The 22,771-nt window shown below is 39.1% G+C and overlaps 2 protein-coding genes and 1 long non-coding RNA gene across 8 annotated transcripts in view; 1 reads left to right on the top strand and 2 right to left on the bottom strand.

Annotated features, from left to right (window-relative positions):
- LOC309538324 overlaps nt 1-843 on the bottom strand; it is a 28,224-nt gene extending 27,381 nt beyond the window's left edge. Inside the window, exon 1 of one of the 4 annotated variants that reach the window (XR_014222162.1) lies at nt 726-843. This is a non-coding gene — a long non-coding RNA (uncharacterized lncRNA). The remainder of the gene's footprint in view (nt 1-725) is intronic. The other 3 variants (XR_014222163.1, XR_014222164.1, XR_014222165.1) reach the window with 3 other exon arrangements.
- Nucleotides 844-902: 59 nt separating this feature from the next.
- On the top strand, nt 903-13,783 carry LOC309538322 (uncharacterized protein C8orf88). 2 transcript variants are annotated; one of them, XM_082233697.1, is made up of 6 exons: nt 903-1,071; nt 4,717-4,812; nt 7,032-7,108; nt 10,537-10,621; nt 11,243-11,349; nt 13,111-13,783. In XM_082233697.1, exons 2-6 carry the CDS (start codon nt 4,743-4,745, stop codon nt 13,168-13,170), a joined length of 399 nt encoding a protein of 132 aa, XP_082089823.1. In that variant the 5' UTR covers nt 903-1,071; nt 4,717-4,742; the 3' UTR covers nt 13,171-13,783. The 2 variants fall into 2 exon arrangements, with proteins under 2 accessions (XP_082089823.1, XP_082089824.1); XM_082233698.1 differs by lacking the exon at nt 13,111-13,783 and adding an exon at nt 12,975-13,100.
- An 882-nt stretch (nt 13,784-14,665) lies between these two features.
- The window catches only part of NECAB1 (N-terminal EF-hand calcium binding protein 1), a 39,862-nt gene continuing 31,756 nt past the window's right edge, over nt 14,666-22,771 (bottom strand). For both annotated transcript variants that reach the window (XM_082233674.1, XM_082233673.1), the window contains exons 8-13: nt 21,059-21,135; nt 19,559-19,612; nt 18,985-19,097; nt 17,769-17,843; nt 16,978-17,069; nt 14,666-15,233 (exon numbers count right to left, since the gene is read on the bottom strand). In XM_082233674.1, the coding sequence (XP_082089800.1) occupies nt 15,205-15,233; nt 16,978-17,069; nt 17,769-17,843; nt 18,985-19,097; nt 19,559-19,612; nt 21,059-21,135 (440 nt within the window). In that variant the 3' untranslated portion in view covers nt 14,666-15,204. The remainder of the gene's footprint in view (nt 15,234-16,977; nt 17,070-17,768; nt 17,844-18,984; nt 19,098-19,558; nt 19,613-21,058; nt 21,136-22,771) is intronic.

Raw genomic sequence — 22,771 nt, 5'->3', positions numbered from 1 at the left:
GAAAGCACGTTAAAGTAGATAAATAGGTGCAAGTAGATAAATAGGTACCGCTCCGGCGGGAAGGTAAACAGCGTTTCCGTGCGCTGCTCTGGTTCGCCAGAAGCGGCTTAGTCATGCTGGCCACATGACCCAGAAGCTGTACTCCGGCTCCCTCAGCCAATAAAGCGAGATCGAGCGCCGCAACCCCAGTCGGTCACGACTGGACCTAATGGTCAGGGGTCCCTTTACCTTTACCCATTTGTGGAATGTTCTCCCCACTATCTTTAGGAGCTCAACGGGACACTGTGACAGAAACCAGAGCGCACGAAGACGCCGTTTACCTTCCTGCCACGGCGGTACCTCAATAAATAAAGACTGAGGGCACATAACCAAATTAATGACACTGTTAGGATGTGGGACATAGCAGCAATGTGCTGTGACAAGAGGTATACTCTGCAAAACAATCGAGACGGGACTGCTCAAGTTAGAACTTGGCCCGGACAGGCTCTTCCTAGAATCATAGAACTGTAGAGCCAGAAGGGACCTCATGGGTCATCTAGACCAACCCCCTGCAATGAAGGAATCTCAGCTAAAGCATCCATGACAGAAGGCCATCGCATCCAACATCTGCTTCAAAACCTTCAAGGTATCCACAACCAATGTCGAGCAGCTCCTTACCAGTTCCAACTCCAGGATGCTCCAAAAAAATAATGGGGGACCCTTCCCCTTTAAAAAACAAAACCCACCTATGTCCAGAGATTGAAGGCGCGCCTTTCCCTTCCAGCCAAGTCTGTCAACCCCGGGTGGCTCGAGCGACCGAGCACGTGACGCCAACGGCCTCCGCCGCCTGCACAGCGCAGGCGCGAGAGCGCGCGCCAGCTTCGGAATGCTTAGCTGCACGCGGGGAGACCGTTAGTTGCTTAGCCAGGGGAAAGAGTTCCGGCCCTGGCTCCACCCACTTTCGTAGGCGGCCCCGCCCACTTCGCGCTTCTAAAGGTGTGAAGGCGGCGACGGGTGGGCCTTGTCAGTTGTGGTTGGAGCGGGACGCCGAAAGCTGCCGAGCCTTTAATTCGTCGGAGTTCGCGGTAAATGGTAAAGGAGGGGATATTTGGAGAGGGAGGAGTCGTCGTCGTCGTTTGTTCGCCAAGGTGGAAATGGGGAGCGTCCCTCGCAAGCGGAGCTCGTTGTCATGGGAGAGCGAGGCCTGTAAGCCGCCTTGAGTCCCCTGAGGGGAAAAAGGCGGGGTATAAATATTTAAAATCAAAACGAAACAAGCACTAACTCTTAAGAGCCTCAGCGAGATGAAGGAAAAGCGAAATTTTATGGAGGCCTGAAAACGCGACCCCACCACCCCGGGTTCACCATATCGGTTTTCCATTTTAGTATTTGGCCCCCGTCCCGTCGAGGCTGCCCTTGGACTCTTTCCTTTTAAGCGGTCTCCTGACTCTCAGGGATTTTTTAAATTTAAATTTATTTATTTATTTTGGAGTTCTGGTGTGTGGATGCAACCAAAGCGGGACTCCGCCCCTCGCACTTCTTTGCCAAGGCGCCTTTTAAAAAAAGAATATTTCTTGGTATTGTTTCGAATATAGCAGACGGTGTTGATATAGCTAACGGGTAAATAGGTCGCTGAAAATTAAATCTGTCACTTTAAAGTTCAGCAGCATACTGTCCAGGGAGTTTTTACTGGGACCCAAGACCATTTGGTTTCTCTGAACGGTCCAGCAGGAAGTAGGGGCCGTGTATCTAATATATGTGTGTGCTTTCTTTTGATGTGATGGGTTAGGAAGCGGATAGGGTGGCCATGTGGTTAAATCATTTGAGTAAATTAATCATATCTGATTTGATTAGGTAAAGCTACATACGTTTGTATACCAAAACCAATAATCCTGAATTCCTTATTTTCTCATAATGCACACAGGTATTGCAGCTGACACTCTCACTCTTTGTCAGTACTTGTATTTTTTTTTAGAAAAACACCCCTGAAAAGAAACATGCTGCCCAGGCACAAGAATGATTCCCATGCCTAGTGATGTGGGCTGTCTGGAAAATCTTGAATTGGAAGGGTTTCCATGAATTTATGAAATGGAAACTTCCCCCAGAAAAGCACTGGAAAACATCACTGCCCATGTTACATTTTAGACACAGAAAGTTGTAAAATGTATTTGTATTAATGTACTTTTAATCTTTGTTGGAAGCCTCCCAGAGTGGCTGGGGAAACCTAGCCAGATGGGCAGGGTACAAATAATAAATTATTATTAAATTATTATTATTAAAAGTGGAGGAGTTGTCTACCTGGTTCATTATGACAGTAGCAAAATGCAGTATCTGGCTGCTATTATTAGAATTTTGCTTTCAAACAGACAAACCCAAAAGTAGCTGAGGTCTATTTAGGTTGGGAGAAAAAGTAATTAACATATTCAGTTATAATAATCATTATTTCATGATAACTCTGATTGCTAAGACATGTTCAAATACATGTAACTAAAGCTTATAGATTGATAAATGTGAAAAGGAAGTAGTTTCTTCTTTTACAAAATATTTTAAATGGCTAAAAACCAAAATGGAAGATAGTATCCAGCAACAGCTGACTTTGATGATTAGGGTTTATTTAATTTGCACATATCCATTGGCATTCTCAAGGCCAATAGAATCACTACATGCCTACCTAGGATACAACAAAGTAAAAGTTCACAAAGGCATCACAAATCACATCTTCAGAAGCGCATTGTACAAGGTATGGACAACTTATCAACCCTTATTGGAACTGTATACACCATGGTGGCTATCACCATTAGAAGCCTTCTCAGTCAAAAAAGTAAATATTGTATAAGAGGGAATTAGGCAACGTACAGCCAATTAGTAAAGGAAGAACAAGGCCAACCAAAGCTGAAAACATTCAAAGAAATAAGGCACCATCTCACAGACTGGCTTCAATATCACCAATGTTTTTTCCTCGGATAAAAAATTAGGCTTTGGGAAGGGAGAATCAAAGTTGCAAAAAGTATTATTAGGAAATAATATAAAATTATTATCTAAAGTATACAATCTATTAGAGTGGGACTTAAAAGATAAACAAATAAAAGAAGCACAGATCAAATGGGTTCAAGATATCGGACATGTAATACAATTAGACCAGTGGGAAAGGTTATTGAAAATTGATAGAAGATTCAATAGAATATTCACTGCCTGCTATTCTGTAAAAGAGAATATCATGAAGATGTTCTGTAGGTGGCATATGACTCTTAAATATATATAAAATACATAAGACCAAATCCAATCTTTTTTGGAAATGCATTAAAGTAGAGGGTACTATAATGCACCTTTGGTGGGGCTGCAAAAAAGTAAAAAAAATTCTGGGGCTGCATCCACGATGAACTAAAAAAGATGCTCAGAATATCTTTAGGGGAAAAAACAGAGTCATTCTTACTGAGTAGTAGGATACGAGATACCACAAGACAGGGGAAAAAATCTTTTATGCAACTGCAGCAGCCAGGTTACTCCTTGCAAAGAACTGGAAAGGAAATTATATATCCACAGAAGAGAATTGGCTATCTAAATTAGCAGAATTTATAGAACTGGCAAAATTAACTGTGTCAATAAGATATCAAACACATCAGAAATTAAGGTCACAATGGTTATGGTTTGAAGAGTATATGAGTAAACACTGCTCTAAAGATAACATGCTGATATGTTTAGACTAAGCTCATAAAGCCATCTTGATAATATAATATAATATAGTATACTAAAAGAAATACATGATTTGCAATGTAAATAAGAACTTGAATGAAAAAATGACGAGCACTGGTGGAGGGAAGTCACAAAGGTGTATTTTCATCCACCTATTTTATGTACTTATTTCTTACCTTAACTTTTTTCTTTCGTTTTTCTTCTTTTCCTTTTTTCCTTTTTTGTTGTTATTATGATGATATTATGGTTGTAAATGTATGTGTATTAATATTTGAATGAATGTCTAATCAAATAAATTAAATTAAAATAAAATAATTTTTAAAAAATCACTGTAGAAAACAAATACACTAAAACTGCAGTCCTGTACTTGTTTACCTAGGAACAAGTCCCACTGAACTAAATCAGGCATACTTCTGAATAAACATGTTTAGGATTGCACTGTAAATCAATTTACAATGACATGAAAAATATGACTCCTACGATGTTGTCCGCTTTAGTGCCTCCCTCAAGAAAATAGCCGTAACTTCAAAGAGTGCATAACAGTTCATAATATGCTAATAGTAGATTGGGAAATAGTTTACTGTTTTAGCCATAGCGAACATTCCCAATCAAATCAGGATTAATAGGCCACTACTCTTGCTTGACTAAACCAACTCTGGTGAACCAGAGCAGTGCACGGAAACGGCGTTTACCATCCTGCAGGAGCTTCCCTTTACCTTTTACTCTTGCTTATTAAACAAGAGAGGCTAAACCTGTTATATATTTAGTTGAAAGATACAGCTGCTAAGTGCATGTTTAGGGTATAACTGAAATATTGCATAACATCAGGAATTATTAGGAATTTAGCTTCTTTTTGTTCTTTTTAAGGATGAGACAAGAAAGTTCAAAGATAGGGAACAGGGTTAAGGGTTTGGTGTGTGATGCTAGAGAGTGTGCTACAGCAGGTGGATAACCTTAAAGTTGCAAGGCTACTAAATGCATGTTAAGCTTCTTAATTTCTGGATGTTCTATAGTTATTTGCATGTACATGTACCTTGTCTTTTACAGTATGGCTCCTCAAAGTGTTTAAAATAATGGAAACAAAAGGAATGATTGGTAAGCCCCTCCAGCCAGCAAGACCTGCACGCCATCTCTCGTCCCATGGTAAGCACCTTGATGATTTTGGAGTGCATACTTGGAAATAGAGTACCAAACTATATTAAATAGCAATTAGAGGAGAGATCAGAATAAAGGGAGGGAATTTTAAGCCTTTCCTTCTGTGTGTGTGTGTGTGTGTGTGTGTGTGCGTGTGTGAGGGGGGGGTGAATTTCTGAAGTTCTTTTAGATGAGGTAAAGAAGTAGAAAGATGGGCATCAAGGCTGAGAACTCAGGGAAGCTGCCATTGTCACCAGTGGCATTTATAATAGTTTAACCCTAAGAGATAGCATTACTAGTTTTTATGTGCCCATATGTATTTATTGCATTTATCTATTATCATTATGCCAAGACACTATTACAAATAGTACAAAATATTCTCTTGACTGATATCTAGAGCTGATGGCACTAGCTGTTTTGGTATTTAATTGCAGCCCTCCATTACAAGTCATGCAAAGCAAGGTTCTAAGTTCCATTAGATATAGTGGGGCTTAATTCTGAGCAGACATCTACAGAACTATGCTGTAAAAATAACCAACCCGCCCCGCTTATATTTTTGCCATATTCATTGACAACATTACCATCCTCTGTTATACATAAAGTTATATTATATTTCTTTACTCTCCACATTTGTCTGTTGGCAAGTAATGCTGCTTTTCTCTTAATAACACTGCAGAGAAATACAGCCCTTCCTCTCTGTTCTGTTCGTGAAAACTCTGGTTCATTTCCTGGTCACCCCTTGCATTTACTACTGCAACTGTCCTTTTCTGGCAAAAAAAATTCCTAACTTTGCATGTACACCAAGGGGTTCTGAACTGGTGGTGACTGACCAGGAAAGAAATCTTGGCTATGGTGGATAGCTCAATGAAAATGTCAAACCAGTGTACAGCAGCTTTGGAAAAAAAAAAGAATGACATGTTGGGGGTCATAAAGGAATTGAAAATATTATGTCTTTATACAAATTGTGGTGCAACCACACTTGGAATATTGTGCACACTTCTGGTGTCCACACTTCAAGAATATTGTAGAGCTGAAAAAGGTTCAGAAATGAGCAACCAAAATTATCAAGGGACTGGAGAAACTCCCCTATGAGGAAAGCAAACAACATTTGAGGCTTTTTAGTTTGGGAAAAAGGAGTAAGTGGAGATGTGGTATAAGATTATGCATGATGTAGAGAAAGTGGATGGGGATAATTTTTTTTCTCAATTTCTAAATACTAGAACCCAGTCATTCAATAAAGCTGAATGGAAGATTCAGAAGAGACAAAAAGTACTTCTTCACATTGTGCATAGTTAAACTAGGGAGTTTGCTCTCGCTTTTAACAGGAATTGGATAAATTCAAGCGGGACAAGGCTATCAACACGCAGTAGTAATCATGGCTATATTGTCTCTAGCATCAGAAACTATATGCCTCTGAATACCAGTTGCTGTGGAACATGACTGGAGAAAATACTGTTTCATTCATGTCATGCTTCTGAGCTTTCAAAATATAACCCCCCCCCCCCAAAACAAAACAACTTTGCTTGGCTTTTAGTTAAGAAGTTTATCTCCCCTGTTTTTATCTTAAATTGTTTTATCCTGTTCTTAGTTGTGTGGTAATAATTTTAGTGACTTGCTTTTATATTTTATGTAAGCCTATATGAATTTTTATTTTAAAGAACTACTTTGAATTTATTATTTTTAGAAAGCACAATATAAATTTCTTCATAAATAAAAAAGCCTAAGTCCACTATGGCACTGCCATCTTATCTGTGTTCATATAAATTAATATTTCCCTGTCCTTCACAATTGCCCTTTCTCCCTTGTTGCTCCTTTTGTCTTGATACAACCTTAATTTTGTCACCTTACTTCAGATTTCTCCTCAAAACCCACCTTTTCTGTAAAGCATTTTTCATAACCCTTTAGTCTTTCATAACCCTTTAGTCTTTAACAAGTAACCAAAATGCATTCAAGTTCTTCCATTGTTTACTCCTGCCTTAATTTCTGTTACCTTACTAGTGGCGAAACATGATCAGCTGTGCTGTATTTTATATTGTAAGCTTCAGATATTTACAAATCATCATGTACATTGATGGTTTCATGTATGTTTTGTATGGACTAAATATTACACTGTTGCTCTGGATTCAGGGTGTTTCATTTTTGAAGTTGGATTAGAGCAAGAAAGTTGCTCAATTTACTAACAAAGAAGTAAACATATTAAATTATTTCTACAACATCCTTTCCCACAGTATCAGCAACCACTTTCACTTTCCAGACAAAGTTTCCATGCAACCCTTCTGTACGTTTGCATAATGAAATTAGTTCGGTAAGTATTCATCCAGTATACAAAATAAATAGTATTCACCGTATTCTGGGCTACTACAAATGTCCCAATTGAGCTTTGATATAACTAGATAATAACTGTCTCTCAACTTCGGTTTTCAATTTGGGAGACAAGACTAATGATGTGCCTTAAGATTATAAAGCTGAATGAAATAATTATTTTTACAGTAATATGGTGGGGGGATGATGATTTTGGTAGCTGTGCCTACAGAATCAGTAGTAAATAGTTCCATTTACACAGTAGTCTAATCCTTGAAATCTCCCCCAGCCTTTCCTATCCTGGTACCCTCTAGAGATGTTTTGGATTCCCATCAGTCGGAGGTAATATTACAAATGGTCATGGGTGATGGGAGTTGCAGACCTAAGCATCTAAAATGCAGAAGGTTGTCTACTTTGTATTTCTCTGGAAATTAATTGGGTATGTATAAAGCAGTTTGAGACCTGATATTTAAGCAATTGTGTCAAGGAACCCATTTAGATGAAGCATGACCATTGACACAGTAGTCAAGCACAGAAAGGCTCATGGATCAATAGATAAGACTCCATTACAAGATAGAAAATGTTAATACTAACTTCCTCATTTTCATTTAAGTGGCATGCCTGTTAAAGTATCTGTGCGAATATCACATGTAGCGACTGCATACGTACCATTTTTGTGTTTGTTTGGGATAGTGAAGCAGTGTAAATCTGAAGTTTGTGGTCTTGGTAGGCAGGCAGATACTGTACATTACAGCTAAGGACACATTTTTTGTGGTAGGGGTATGTTTTGGTTTTGTGGTGGCCTTAAATGTTAATAAAATAAATGTGCTATATTTTGTAACACCTTAAAGGTAAAGGTAAAGGTACCCCTGCCCGAACGGGCCAGTCTTGACAGACTGTGGGGTTTGTGCGCCCATCTCACATCTAGAGGCCGGGGGCCAGCGCTGTCCGGAGACACTTCCGGGTCACGTGGCCAGCGTGACAACGCTGCTCTGGCGAGCCAGAGCCGCACACGGAACGCCGTTTACCTTCCCGCTGGTAAGCGGTACCTATTTATCTACTTGCCCCCGGAGGTGCTTTCGAACTGCTAGGTTGGCAGGCGCTGGGACCGAGCAGCGGGAGCGCACCCCGCCGCGGGGATTCGAACCGCCGACCTTTCGATCGGCAAGCCCTAGGCGCTGAGGCTTTAGCCCACAAATGTTAATAAAATAAATGTGCTATATTTTGTAACACCTTAAATGCAAGCAATTTTACTGTGGTCTGAATTTTCATGGGCTAGCTTCCACTTTATCGGGTGCATGAAGTTTAATGGCTATGTGTACACAAAGACACACACACTAATTATATAAGCATCAAACAGCACTTCAGACAAGCTTGCTCTGGTCTCTTTCAGGATTCATTTATACACACCTACACCTTGTATGCGGGTGGCGCTGTGGGTTAAACCCACAGAGCCTAGGACTTGCCGATCAGAAGGTTGGCGGTTCGAATCCTCGCAACGGGGTGAGCTCCTGTTGCTCGGTCCCTGCTCCTGCCAACCTAGCAGTTCGAAAGCACGTCAGAGTGCAAATAGATAAATAGGTACTGCTCCGGCAGGAAGATAAACGGCGTTTCTGTGCACTGCTCTGGTTTGCCAGAAGCGGCTTGGTCATGCTGGCCACATGACCCGGAAGCTGTATGCCAGCTCCCTCGGCCAATAAAGCAAGATGAGCGCCGCAACCCCAGAGTCGGTCACGACTGGACCTAATGGTCAGGGGTCCCTTTAGCTTTAAACCTTGTTTGCAGTGTGGGTGTAAAACTGAGGTTATAGGACAGGCTTCCTCAACCTCAGCCCTCCAGATGTTTTTGGCCTACAACTCCCATGATCCCAGTGGTCAGGGATGATGGGAATTGTAGTCTCAAAACATCTGGAGGGCCGAGGTTGAGGAAGCCTAGTATAGAGGAATACAGAAAGTACCAACAGTGATTATTATGTTATTAACAATGGCTGCTTACAAAATAGCTGCTGATCATTCAAAATACAGCAATATTATTAGTAGTAGTAGTATTTATTAGATCTGTTAGTTGCTTGTTAGGTATGCAAGCAACTTAAATCACATTTAAAACATAAATATCAATACATTATGCAATAAAAACAGAAAAACAACCCCCTCAAACAGCCCCAGGAAGCTTTGGCAGTGCATGAGTAACAAAATGACATCATCTTAGTCTATCAAAAGCTTGGGGGGGAAATGATATATCTTAATTGGTGCTGAAAATACTGCTTGGGGGACCCAAGCAGTAAAGAGGTTTATAGGTCAAACCAGCACTTTGAATTGGGCTTTGGTATCTTTGCTTTGGATGCTAACTGACACATGTAGTTTGCTGATGGTACTTTTGTCCCTATTCAAGCCACAAGTGATGACAATTAACATCTTGATAAATTGTAATACAGCATTTTCACATTAGTCTCCCTGGAAACTTCTTTTCTTCAGGTTACAGGGGTCTGGTCGGTCGAGTTTCCGCAAATAGTTTTTGAGTCTTGCCATTTCTGGTGTCAAATTTGCATCAGTTTATTATTCTATTTTAAAATCTGGCCTATTAGTCCATTATTTGGGAAACAATAACATAGAACTGAGCACAAAATTCACATTGCTGCTGTCCCCACCCTCTGAGCCACTGCTGGCTGTAATAAGCAGTTCAGCCATTTTTAGAGATTAAATAATCAGTAGGAAATGTTAGTAGCCGGCATAATCTATGTCAACTGTCTTTTTCTTTTCTTTTTCTGGCTTTGTCTCTGCACCAGCACTTTGTGACTGGTGGGCATCAGTAAATTTCAGCCCAAGTAGTAGGAGGTTTGAGAACCCCTGTTTTCTGGAGGCTGCAGAAATGCATTGCAGGCAGATTGAACATTGGAAGATGCGAAGGTGAAAGAACCTTTTGATGCTGGCGCTAGTTCCAGTAATAATTTTGCAGGGTGGACAATTGGACAGACTTTGCATCTCGGTTTGCCATATGGCTTGTTCCTTTGTCCATGTTACATGACATATAGCTAGTGAGTAGATGTTTTAGATTGGGTGGCTGTCTGTAAACAAGTACAGGTCTACCACCCAAGGCCTGTGAGAAAGTGTGACAGTCTTTCTTTCTACATCTCATTTCCCTTTTGCAGCTACTTACTGGTACATACATATGTGTGACACTTCATGCTTCTGGTGACATGAACTGCAGTCCATGAAAATTTATGCCATAATAAACTCGTTAATCTTTAAGTTCTACAAGATTCATTGGTTTTGCAACCACAAATCCTGCTACTGCTACTCTGAATTTCCCCCCAATTAATAGAATTAAGCATTCATCATAATAGAATTATGTATTCATCACTATATTTGCATGAACAGCTAAGATGAATTCTAGACTGCAGTAAAACATCAGTATTTTATTCTTTGTTTTTAGATGTGCAAGTCTAATGGAATGCTGGTTTTAAATGACAGTCTGATTCCTACACTGTCAGAGCAGCATAAACCTGAAGTCACAAAAGGTAAACATTGTGAGTAGAAGTACTGAACTATACTAATAAACTGGAGGTGTATGGACTATTGAAAAGCCAATTTTTAAATTTGGGACATGTCTTGATGGGCCTTTTTACATTGTCTCAGGATTGAGTAAGAGGCTTCAGGCAGTCATTGAGGAAACATGCAATCATCTTTGCATATTTACACAAAGTTTACCTCAGATTGCAATGTTAGTCTTGTTCTATTATTTAAAGTTTATAAAACTTTGGAATTGATTTGACTGAGTAAAATGGAGATTTATTTGTGTTCAAGAGCTCCTTCAGTACACAAATCTCATTGCAAGACAGCTTTTTGTACATCAGAGGTAAATGAGCTAAACTAGGTTTCAACTGGTTGACATTTCCTGTCCCTTCTCAATATTACTAATGCTATAGAACTCTCAGCTTTAAAACTATGTATAAATGGGTATCCCATAGTCTGTAGAAATCCCAATCTATTACAATGCAGCTTTCACAAATACTCACTTGCCAGTGAGGTAAGAATCATAAATACTATAAAAATAGTTTAATTTATAATTTTCACGAGCTGTTTCAATCATGTATGTACTCTTCAGCACAATACTTAACATTTAAAATTTGCATTGACAGAGAGAATAACATATAGTAGAGATTTCCTCTTGAAGCTTTCAAAGGTTTCACTTGCACAAAAGAAACCAGAATTTCTTCCCGATCATCCCATTGTACTTGAAAAACCAGTAAGTGTTTGAAAGTATTTAAGTAGCTTGTTTTGTGTTAAAAGGAGTACAGATTAAGTAATTGGTGAAGCTTGCTGTTGGTATCTAGTGCTGCAGTCATTATCTTACCCAGTGCTTTTTTTCTTAAAAAATGTTTAGGGGTACTCTCATTTTCCTACTCGTATTGAAATACTGCCCCTCAATGAGTCCAAACTTAGATTCACAAAATGTTTAGGGGTATGTGTATCCCTGCGTCGCCCCAGAAAAAAAGCACTGATCTTACCCCTCTTCCCACTATATCCCCCAACACTCCTGAATAGCTTCTCAAGTGTCCAGGGACAGCACAAAATGCCTGAGATGTGGAGCAAGGGGGTAATTAGACAGTATTTGAATAGAGCTCTTCTGATGTAAGCTGCCTTCACTCAGTTACCCCATCCTAGCCACTATCACCCAGCAGGAGAATGTACAAGCGTTCTTGCTTGAGCAACCTAGTCCCATTTATGCAAGCTCCTTCCAAATTACTCAAGGAATAGTTCCTACTAATATGTTGCACACCTGGGAATTCTTAGTTTTTCAGAGCATCAATTATGATAAGATAAATATTGTATAATCTGTTCAGATGTTCTTGTGTTTCAATACTTCCCCAGTAACTCAAGTCATTCCCATAATCTGACATGAATACAAGAACTATAGGTATGACACAGTAAAGTGGGGTGTGGCTCGGAGTTTTTCAGAGAGCTGCTGTAGGGGAATGCTGTAAAAATCTTTAAATGTTTCTGGGTTTAAAGAGCAATCTGGAGGGTATGGGAAGGGCCTTACAAGATTACAAGTAGAGAAACTGACTCAAATTAATGGATATACTCCCATTTTTTTATCAACTGCTATTACTACTCCAAGTGCTTGTGTTCTCTTATTTCCTGGTTCTGTTATCCATTTATTATTTTATGTCAAGGGGGCGGAACTGGACCTGGTTGGTGGGCCAGATCCAGAGTTCTCCCACCTGTGTACCACTTAGACAGGTGAATTGCCCTATCAACTTATACTCTGTTGTCAGCTTTGAACTCAAGGCTTGCAGAGTGCAACAAGTGTGTGCTTGATTCTTTTCCTTTTGGTAATTTGGTACTTTTTGAATTCAGCACTATTATTATAGCATCACATTCTGCACATATGTCACAAGCAATATACAAAATACCATATATTAAAACAGCCAAAGAACAATTAAATAAGAGCACAGAAACTGATAGCAGGTGAATTTAAAAACAAACAGCAATACAAAGTATTGTTGCTGCAGGGAATCAGGAAAAAAAGGCTCCAAAATTGAAAGAAACCAAATTTTACAAGTGTGCTTCTGTTTCTCCCATTTCAGTTGGCACTGTTGGTTTACCTGTCTCAAGCCTGATGCTACATGGCATTTGGTGATGGGCAGGTGGGGGTGGTTTTGACTAAACCATGTTATGGGCTAAATGGGGAGGCATGTGAGCTGAAGGTTCCCTTCTGTAGTTTTACGCATATATGTGTGCTCCCAGCTTTTAAAATACTTCCTCAGAGTCTAGTCCTGAGCTGTGATTGCCCTTAAGCTTGCTTAAATATCTATTGTGAATATTCTTCATTAACTAAATTTGGTGGTGGGACATTTTGTCTTGTAGAAAAACTATTTACTACCTACTGCAAGCAACAATAGGTCTTTCTGAAGATGAGGAATGTGTCTTTTTCACCACTAAAAATATAGGGAAATGGGATCTGTAATGCCAATAGACTGTAATCAAAATTTATCTTTTACAGTTGGTGTACCCATCAGTTCATTTCGGAAGTAAAGCTGTTTTCAACAGAAAACTTATGTGAAAACTTCAAGTTTTGTATGACTTAAACCAATAGTTCATTGAGCTTTTGTAGTTATAAAGGAGAGAACTGCTAAAATGAGGCAAAACCACTGTCACTTTTCAAATTTGAAAATGTTGCCTATGACACCATAGCTGTGATTCCCGAAGGACTGAAGTTCACTTGATCACTTTTGCTGCAACTGATTAGATATGTGCAATGGTGAGGAAGGCTATTCTCATTGGTCGGCTACTATAAACTACTGACTCCTCATGGCTACATACACCTTACAGTAAGCCTTCAAACCACCATCACATAGTAAACATTCCTCTGTATCAACCCTTAGTGAATGTTAAGTACGCTGTGTATTATATATATATCTAAAATACTGGCTAGTCTTTTATAAAAGCACATACTTAAATCTCTTCCATTGAAATCATTGGGACTTGACTTTGGTTGGATTGTGCCATTTTTTTTCTAGTGTTATAACATTTCTGATGTATTTATAAACAGTAGTGGTATGTTTTAGTAATTTTATCGTGACCTGTCCTTTTCCCTCTCTGCCCTTCCCCCATTTCTCACCTTATCTTTTTCCATCAATCACTGTAACTCTTCCTAAATAAACTAGATTGATTCAGGGTGGTGTGGATTTTAAACTGTGTAGAGTTAATTATGTGACTGTAAGCCGCTGATCTTATTGTCTTAACTTTAGTCATCAGTATACAAAACAGTCCTACTTGGGAGTAGACCTGTTGAAATGAATCAACTTAAGTCCATTGATTTTAGTGGGTCTGTTGAGAAGGACTAAAGCTTGATACCACTCTCTATAACCAAGTGATATCTTTCTAGGTTAACGATAGCTGTTGCTAGCAGCTATAGCTCTGTGGCACCAGACAGTGGAATTATATAAAGGCTAAGTCCTATCCTGCTTTTTGTACTAAAAAAATAGTAGTTTGTTCTGCTAGACATATCTCACTTTATGATTGCCAACTTATCTGCTGCTGACACTGTAGACAGATATACAAATAATGGTTACTTGCAACTTGTGCAGGGTTCTGTTCTAAGGATTGCGTGTAAAGCCATAATTGTGTATAGTCCGAACAACCTCTTGAACTGCCCCCACGTGAGCATCCGTACCCCTCCAAAGCCAGCGCAGCAAATGGACGTTGCCTCCAACACAAGGTAGAGAGCTTTTAAGCTCTCTACTTTCCTTACTGGGCTGTGTTCCTTAAATGGACATCCTCGTCATAAACATTGTTACAGGTAACTTAAGCGATTTGAACTTTGCAGCCAGTCAGTTGAAGTTACACAAATGAAATGCACTGAAGGTGGACAGCTAAATTCGTTCTCATTTGTTACTTGACCTATGATTGTTGGAAGGAAGACTGCTAAATGGCCTGTGTTTCTGATCTTTTCCGAAGGCTGCAAACAGGTTTTAAAACTGAGCTAATCCTTGTGTGTGTGTTATGAGTGTAGAGATGTAATAGCACTTTCTTCCATGGACAAAGTTTTTCTTGAAGATCTTTTGGCTGTGCATGTGCTTACAGCGGAGCTTTCCATTTTTCAGTAATAAATAGTAAGCTTGACTTAACAGAGTAGCAGCAGCAGCTAAATATGAGCTGTTAATATAAATGAAAAACTTGTGTCAATCCAGGAGTCTTGCTTCCCATTTAGTTCACGTATGTTATATAGAATAGCTTAGTATCCATGTTGGGCTGACTTCAGTGCGCACCATGTTATTAAGCAAAAGGCAGCAATGTCCAATGTAAGCATATATGTTAAATCTACATCCTGCTTTGTGTCCAAAAATGATTTCTCAAATAGTTAAAACACACAATAAAAGCACTATGCACAATAACATTAACAGAGCCATATGAAACAAATTAAGATCAATAAATACCATTATATAATTCCATAAAGTAGCAACAAATAACTTCTACAATGTGGCCCTTTTTAAAAATGAAAGGAATGTTATCTGCTAATTTTAGAGGCTTTATAATAGTTTTTTTTTTAAGTAATGCAGAACATATGTCATTAATAGGAATTATAGCGAAGCTTCTAGTTGTTGTTGAGGATCCACCAGGAAGCTGAAAAGGAAGTATTCATGCTGATTAGACAATTCTAGTATTTCAGCAACTTCTTAAATTGTACTAGCTATTTTGGTTTTTAATGAATGAGTTTATTCTAGCCATTTAACAGTTTGCACAAATGAAAGCACAGCAATATTCAGAGCTTTTCATATGGAATAAGAAGCTGTAACTAAAGTTACTACCAAAATGAAAATAAACCTGGACTGTCACTAAATCAGGTACATGTTAACTAAGCTCTGATTGGCGAAAGGAAAAAAGAATAGGGCAACCTTTCAGTAGTAGTAGAAATTTTATCAGCTAACCAGTGAAACACAGTGATATCTCTACCATGGAACCCGGAGAGAACAGGTGAAATTTTATTATCTCCTCATATGATCACATAGACGTACTGTTAAATTGAAACCCAATTTCCAGGTCCCCAGAGCCCTAAGACCAGGAGGGTTCTAATACTGCTTATTATATCACAAAAGGGAACACATGAGGCAGTGTAAAGGGGAATCCAATACATATTGTTATTTAGAGCACTTAAATAATTACCACCTTTGGTCCCAGTTGGATACCGAATGCCAAAGATGGAATGAGAATAGTGCCGTCACATTTTGACTGACATTATATAATCTTTGGAGTATTAATGCTTTTGCATTCGTTTCACTTAAAGATAAAAATGCCAACAGTGAACAGCCATTGGCAACTCTCTATCTTCAAAGAGTCTACTCTGATTAGGACTAACATTGGATACAACCCACTATCATTGTTGTTCCCCCTCGTAACATCCCATAACTACTAATGTATGCTATTCTTGGTAACCCAAATAAATGCATATAAGAAAAGCAGTATTCCAGCTACCGCAATGTGTATGTAATGTTAGAATTGATCCTGCTCAACATAGCTAATACGTTACATTTAATTTGGGGGGGGGGGGTTAATCTTTTAAGATTGCAAGAGCAGGAAAAATGGCCTATCATTTAAACAGATTTTACTTCAACCAAAATTCCTGGTGGTACTAATTTCAGAGCTATACCTGGTAGTCTATGTTTTCCCATACATATTTCCTCCTGTAGGACTAATACCAGTTTTTAGGGGAGATTTAAACCAGTTTTTCTTAAACTCCTCACTCAGAGCCATACTCTGAATTGGTTTCAACTGCCCCCGATGGCTCCTGGTAAGATTTTCTGTGGATTTATTAAAAATGGGAAACCCTGATCACAGGTCTCCCACATTATATGTAGGTCTTGAATAGACGGCATAATTCTACCTTTTATTCAAGTGACAATTTGAATTATCATTCAATATATTATATTATGCCATCAAGCCATTTATGAAGATAAAATATTGCTTATCAAGTTTGGTCTATGTTTTAATTTGTTGGAAGCTTCCTTGAGCGACTGAGGCAACCCATTCAGATGGGTAGCATATAAATAATAAATTATTATTATTATAACAGTCATACATATGACTTCACTGATTAAAAAGGTAACCTGTTACTCAGAAGCATGTTCCACTCTGATCAGTGGTACTTACAGCTAGGAAATTATGCCACCCTATGTACACTTACATGGGAGAAAGTTCCATTGAATATAGTGAGTCCTACTTCTGAGTAAACATGCATAGGATGTCATTAGTGGGAAATCCCTAAATAGATGCTTCTCTGCTTCTGGAATGGAAAATAGGTGTTGAGGGAAGGCACAGAATGAGGGGGAGAGAACTTTTTCACACAGATAACTATTAACAGGATGATTACCAGGCACTAGCATAGTTGTAATATGTTCTGGAGTTTCCAGGCAATCCACATTACTTCTTTGAAATGTCTTGCTGTAGTTCATCTGCAGGTGGCTATAGAAATAAGAGTGATAACTTCATTTACTCTTTCTCCTTCCTATATCAAATCACAATTTAAAATAAAATTGGATAGGAAGCCCTCTTGGTTTACAAATCTGCAAAGCCTTTATTATATAGTATGAGATTGTTAGATAAAAATGTACTACTGAGTTAACCATAAATAATAGTCCAGTTTACAGCCTACACAATCAAAAACCCAACACTGATCCATGTGTCCCAGAGATGTATGCTTGGTGGCCGCTAGAAAGTGTGAATTGAACCAGAATATCTGTTTTTTTATGGAACATTTCTATGTTTTGTTAGAAAATCTCTTCAGGGCTTTAATACATCAGTACATTTATCTTTTTAAAATCTATTTCATGTCATCCTAATGTGCTTTTGCTTATTTTATGAATACTTCCATCCAAGTGTTCTGAAGGATCAATGCGTTTGGAATGGAAACCTGGTATGCTGCAGAAAAGTATAATAATTGGACTATTCTAACTGATCAGCCAATTAATATACGTAGGAAACAATCAGGCAATATGCTACTTGCCCCCCCCTTTCCCACCCCCAACTAGGTGGTGCTAATAAATATTTGTTCTGGAAAATCAGGTTTTGTTTCTAGTAACAGTAGTTGTAGATAGCTGATATTTTGAACTATTTATTTATAATTTTGTCCATAATAAGATATACACATGGCATTTTGTGTACCTGTTCCAGGCATTGTTCTCCCAGAATTCATAAACGATGAAGCGAGATTCACCAGAAAACCTCTGAATAGAAACACTAATAAAACAACAGAATTAATTTGATAAGTAGATAGCAAAGCCAGTATGAAGAAGTAATAAGTTTGGTTAAGAAGTAATGAGAACCCTGGCTTCTCACTTTGAGAAGAAGCTGCCGCATGCCTTGGACTTACAAACTCCCAACATCTTCGGTGGCCACAAGGAGATCGAAAATTGTTTCCTATCTTAAACTGAACCAGAGTTCCCTGTATTGCCCAAACTTGAGAACCTGTGGTTTGTTTTAATAAAAAAAACCCTTATTTTCAGATCATTTTATTCACCTTCAACTGAAATTCTGTTAGGTTTTTTTGAAAGAAAAGAGGAATGGGACACTAAATCCAAACAAATCCTGATTAGTAGGATTTCAACTTTATAAATAAGTGATTACAGTTCGGGCACCTAGATCTTGGAGGGGAACCCCACAAGCAGCAGCTATTTGTATTTGGTTTTGTTATCCATCTAGAAATATGTACAGGAAAGCCTCCTGTCGTGCAGTTTGTCCCACAGCTAGAATGATATGCAGATCTTCAGTACTGGAATGATTCATATTCCTACAACTACACTTGTATATAACCTTCCATCCAAGTTCTCTGCAAGGTTTACATAAATAGTAAAATACAATTTGAAATAAAAACACTAAATCTAAAATAAGTCACACAACCAGCTAAAGTCTTTAGGCTTGTTTTCAGCTGTACAAATTAAGACACAAATTGTGTCAAATCAGAAAGAGACCAGCAGGTGTCGCTATGTACATATGGAATACAGTGTGCCAGGAAAAAGGCAACTATCTCTCTGCTATATTCAACAGGTGACTTTGCAAGTACTGTATGTTAACCTTTTTTCTTTAATGGGTAATTCATTGTTGCTCATAAAACTATTTGGTTTGTTGTAAACATTAGTTTTGCGGTCCATTTTGAGAACCCTGTTAAGTATGGCTTCTTTTTTGGAGCAGATATTTCAGTCCCATTGCAATTAATGGGAGTTTTGAGCTACTAACTTTGGCTGGGGCCGGGTCATAATGTGAGGGGTGCTTATAGAACCCCTTCGCTAGTTATCATCCTGATGACTTCTGATGGAATTCTAAGCGGAAACTTACAGCCATCTAAATTTTCTCATCCTCTGGGGGCAGCAAATGTACTCACTGCAGGCATCCGTCCTGAGAAGAGGCCGTGTCCACATACTGCTTCAGAGCAAACTGAAATTGCTCCAGTTCTTCTTCTATTACTGACATCTGACGCTGAACTATCATTATGTGCTGACAAAAATATTAAGACAATATTATTGGTGAATGCATTGCACTCCTGATATCAGAGCATTTTTATCTTGCCATCTGGGTTGATTGCATACAATAAAATACGGTATGTAAAAATATTTTTATATGTAAAAATAAGAGCAATATAATGCAAAGGTTTTTTTTTTTAAAAGAAGGCTGAATAAAGCAATGATGTAACTGGATCTTCCCTCTAAATGTAATATAAATTGTGTTACTTATGAGGGTCCTATTGGAATGCTCAGTAAGACAATTTTGCATCCTTACTCATAAGTAAGCCTTACTAAGGCCAGTGGGACTTACTTCCAAATTAGTATGCATAGGATTGCAAATCCTTGTTAATTAAACCAGAATAGAATATCCAAAACTTTCTTTATGCCTCCATGCAGAGATAACTATTATCCTCATCAATTCATAATCTGGGGGGGGGGGGGGTTGATACTTACAGATTTAGTGTTTTCTTCAGATACCTCTTCTTCCAGTGGCTCAAGCTTTAGATCCTTGCCAACAGGATGGAGGAGAAATGCAAACAAAAGTACCAGATATTAACTATCCACACAGTCATCCTCTAAATTTGGCTTACAAGCAGCAGAACCATGGCAATTGGCCAATTTTGTCTAACTGAAATGAAACCTTTATTAGGCATTATGCAAATAAAAACCGTAAGAAGGAAAATAACATGTAAAAGCCTTGAAATATATATAAAAAGGCAGCAGTTGGCTACAATCATATATATATATATATATATATATACATATAAAATCAGTGGTTTTCCTTGTTAACCTGCTCCTTGGAGGACTGCAGCCAAAAACTCTGCTACCCCCGCCGTTACCCTTTGGTCAACGTCGGATAGGCAGAATCCCGCACATTCACCTTGCTGGGGTTCCAGACCACCCAAAAGAGGGGACAGCACGCGTTGACGGAGCGTACTGTACAATGGGCAATGAAAGAGAATATGCTCTACAGTGTCCGGGACATTCATAGAGCATCTGCAGAATCTCTTGTTTCTAGGGATGTTTTGATATCTTCCCCAGACAAATGCTGAGGGAAAGACATTCAACCGGGCCAGCATAAAAGCCCTACGTTGGGCTGGGATTATTAATTTAGTGACATAATTGACTCATTTTGTCTAACATACCTAAGCTGTTGTTGGAATGTAAGAACAACAGAAAAGTAACCAAAATAAAAAAATTCCTTCCAGTAGCACCTTAAAGACCAACTAAGTTAGTTCTTGGTATGAGCTTTCGTGTGCATGCACACTTCTTCAGATACACAGTGTGCATGCACACGAAAGCTCATACCAAGAACTAACTTAGTTGGTCTTTAAGGTGCTACTGGAAGGAATTTTTTTATTTTGACTATGGCAGACCAACACGGCTACCTATCTGTAACAGAAAAGTAACCGTGTGCCTTGGGAGATAGATCTGAGAAACAACTTTTATTTTGTAACCGCCTGCCTATTGTCATTGGGATGTGCCACTGCTTTTATATACTCCACATGTATTCAAACTGACCTTCATATACGTAACAAGTAACACATTTCAGCAACGGGAAAAGAAATTTTTTGGAAGTAGATAGGGCAACTAGTTATGGATACTGCCACTGCTGCACCGTGCTGGCTGGGATAGGGAAAGATGCGGTACAAACTGACCAGACATGATTGAGAGCTCCCAACTGTGTCTGCTGCATAGTGGTGAGAGTAGGGAAGAAGGCCCACTTCTCTGCCTCCATCCCATCATCAAGCACCCACCAGCTGAGGGGTTTTTTTGTGATATGCCCTACAACATGCTACTTCAACCCTTGCCCTTCAGTGGCAAAGAGGGCTACCCAGGTAGGTTATTTAGCTCATTTAGTGGATGTTGTACCTACCCTGCTATTGTCAGTCAGGGATGGAAGGAGAGTGCGATGCAGTAAGGATATAGATTAATGAAGGACTTTGTGCTCACCTTCTGCTCTAGCCTGTCAATCAGTTTCTGGAGTCTGTTTATTTGGGTCATCCACTGGTTGTCTTCCTCCAGCCAGCCTTTAGGAGACGTAAATAATGGAGTTTTAAAACACTGTTGAAAACTATGGCTTTCTTTATTCACCTCTTTGTTTTGATATGCATGTTTTCATCCATGTTAGACTATTCAAAGTACTGTTAATGTTCAACCTGGATGGTGCTCTTCTAAACATCGATAACAGATAGCATTTTCCTAAAAATAAGTATTCCACATGACTCAACATTTCTTACTAAATGCAGCTAAGAAATTCTTAAGCCTTTCTTGTCCTGCAGTTTACGGTTACTCCAGTTTATAATTAATTCTGAGGACAGAATCTACGAGGTCAGAGAAGTGACATCCTTCAGGAGTTATTCCAGACCACATAGCTCCTTTTTCTTCCTGGACTCTGTGTGGAGATTCAAAGCTTCAGAAGGTGCTAAATATTCAAAATCTCATGCAGGAATGTGCTGCTTAAAAATGGCTGCCCGAGCTTCTTACAGTACCAATACTTTGGTTTACACAAAATGCCTTTGCTGTCTTTATGTTTAAAGTACAGTAAGAACTCACACAGCAGATGCAGTATTTTCCGATAAGCACGTAGCCAGAAGGGTGGGAAGAGTTCTTAGAAAACGTGGAGGACTGTGATTCATCTTCAAAATGAATGCTCTGCAAATAACTCCAAACTTAGAGCGGCTTTTTCCAGTGGCTTTTTCAACATGCAAAAATGGCCCCCACCCTGATCCTTATGCACACAAGTCTGACTGAAATTAGCAGTGTCACCTGTGGCAGCTCCTGGTGACAAAATGTTGCTGGCACTGTGATGTGTAAAATCTCTTTTCCCTTTGTAAGATTGTTGGCTGGTAGATAGAGACCTTAGTTTGCTCGTGGTAGATAAAACCTGGCACAAGGAAATACCTGTCTGGTTTATGAGGTTTATTGGCATTTTGTTTGTTTTTAAATGGCAACTACAGGAGAATCCAGTCAAAATTGGGACTGTGTTATGTGGGAATGGCTTTAACCCTTTATGCCACAGTCCTAATTAACACCCCCTCCCCTGGTAGCTGCTATTGGCTCTGGAAGGGGAAGCTTTCACACTACAGCAGACTTTTTTTGATTCATGATAAAAACAGTTGCACTAGATGAGTGCAAAGGACAGCTACAAAAATTGCTCTGTGTCCTGACTGAGCATATATAGGAAGGAACACAGCTTGTTCTATAAACAAAAGGGGGGGGGGTAAATCAGTGTCCAAAGGCAGCCTTTTGTCAAGAAGCAACAGGGACCCTTGATCTTGCACACCTGTTTTTGAAATGCCTCAATACCCTACCTTGAGCTAAGAGGAGTTCCCTCGTATCCGAGAGCAGTTTTCTCAAATCCTAGATGTGCCAGGGCAAGACTGAAGTTGGTCATAAAGGAAGGCACTCTGCATGTGTTCAAATATGTTTGCATTTCAAAAGATGCATTGAAAACCAGTTTGGGAGCGCTTACTTTTATCATCTGCATGATTTCTACAGCCCTTTTAAAACACGGAAGTTTTTCAAGCCCTTTGTTTCTTGCAACAACCCTGTGAGATTACTTGGTAACACCTCCACTACGGAAATAGGGAACTGCAGGTAAAGACAGAGATCTAAGTGAGGTGGACAGACTGTTCAATTATGACTACAGAAGGGCCTGTTTTT

The sequence above is a fragment of the Podarcis vaucheri genome (assembly GCF_965113315.1).
Source record: "Podarcis vaucheri genome assembly, chromosome: 8".
NCBI classification, from domain to species: Eukaryota; Metazoa; Chordata; class Lepidosauria; order Squamata; family Lacertidae; genus Podarcis; species Podarcis vaucheri.
The sequence above is the reverse complement of the archived record's forward strand: the minus strand, read 5'-3'. Positions and strand labels throughout refer to the sequence as shown.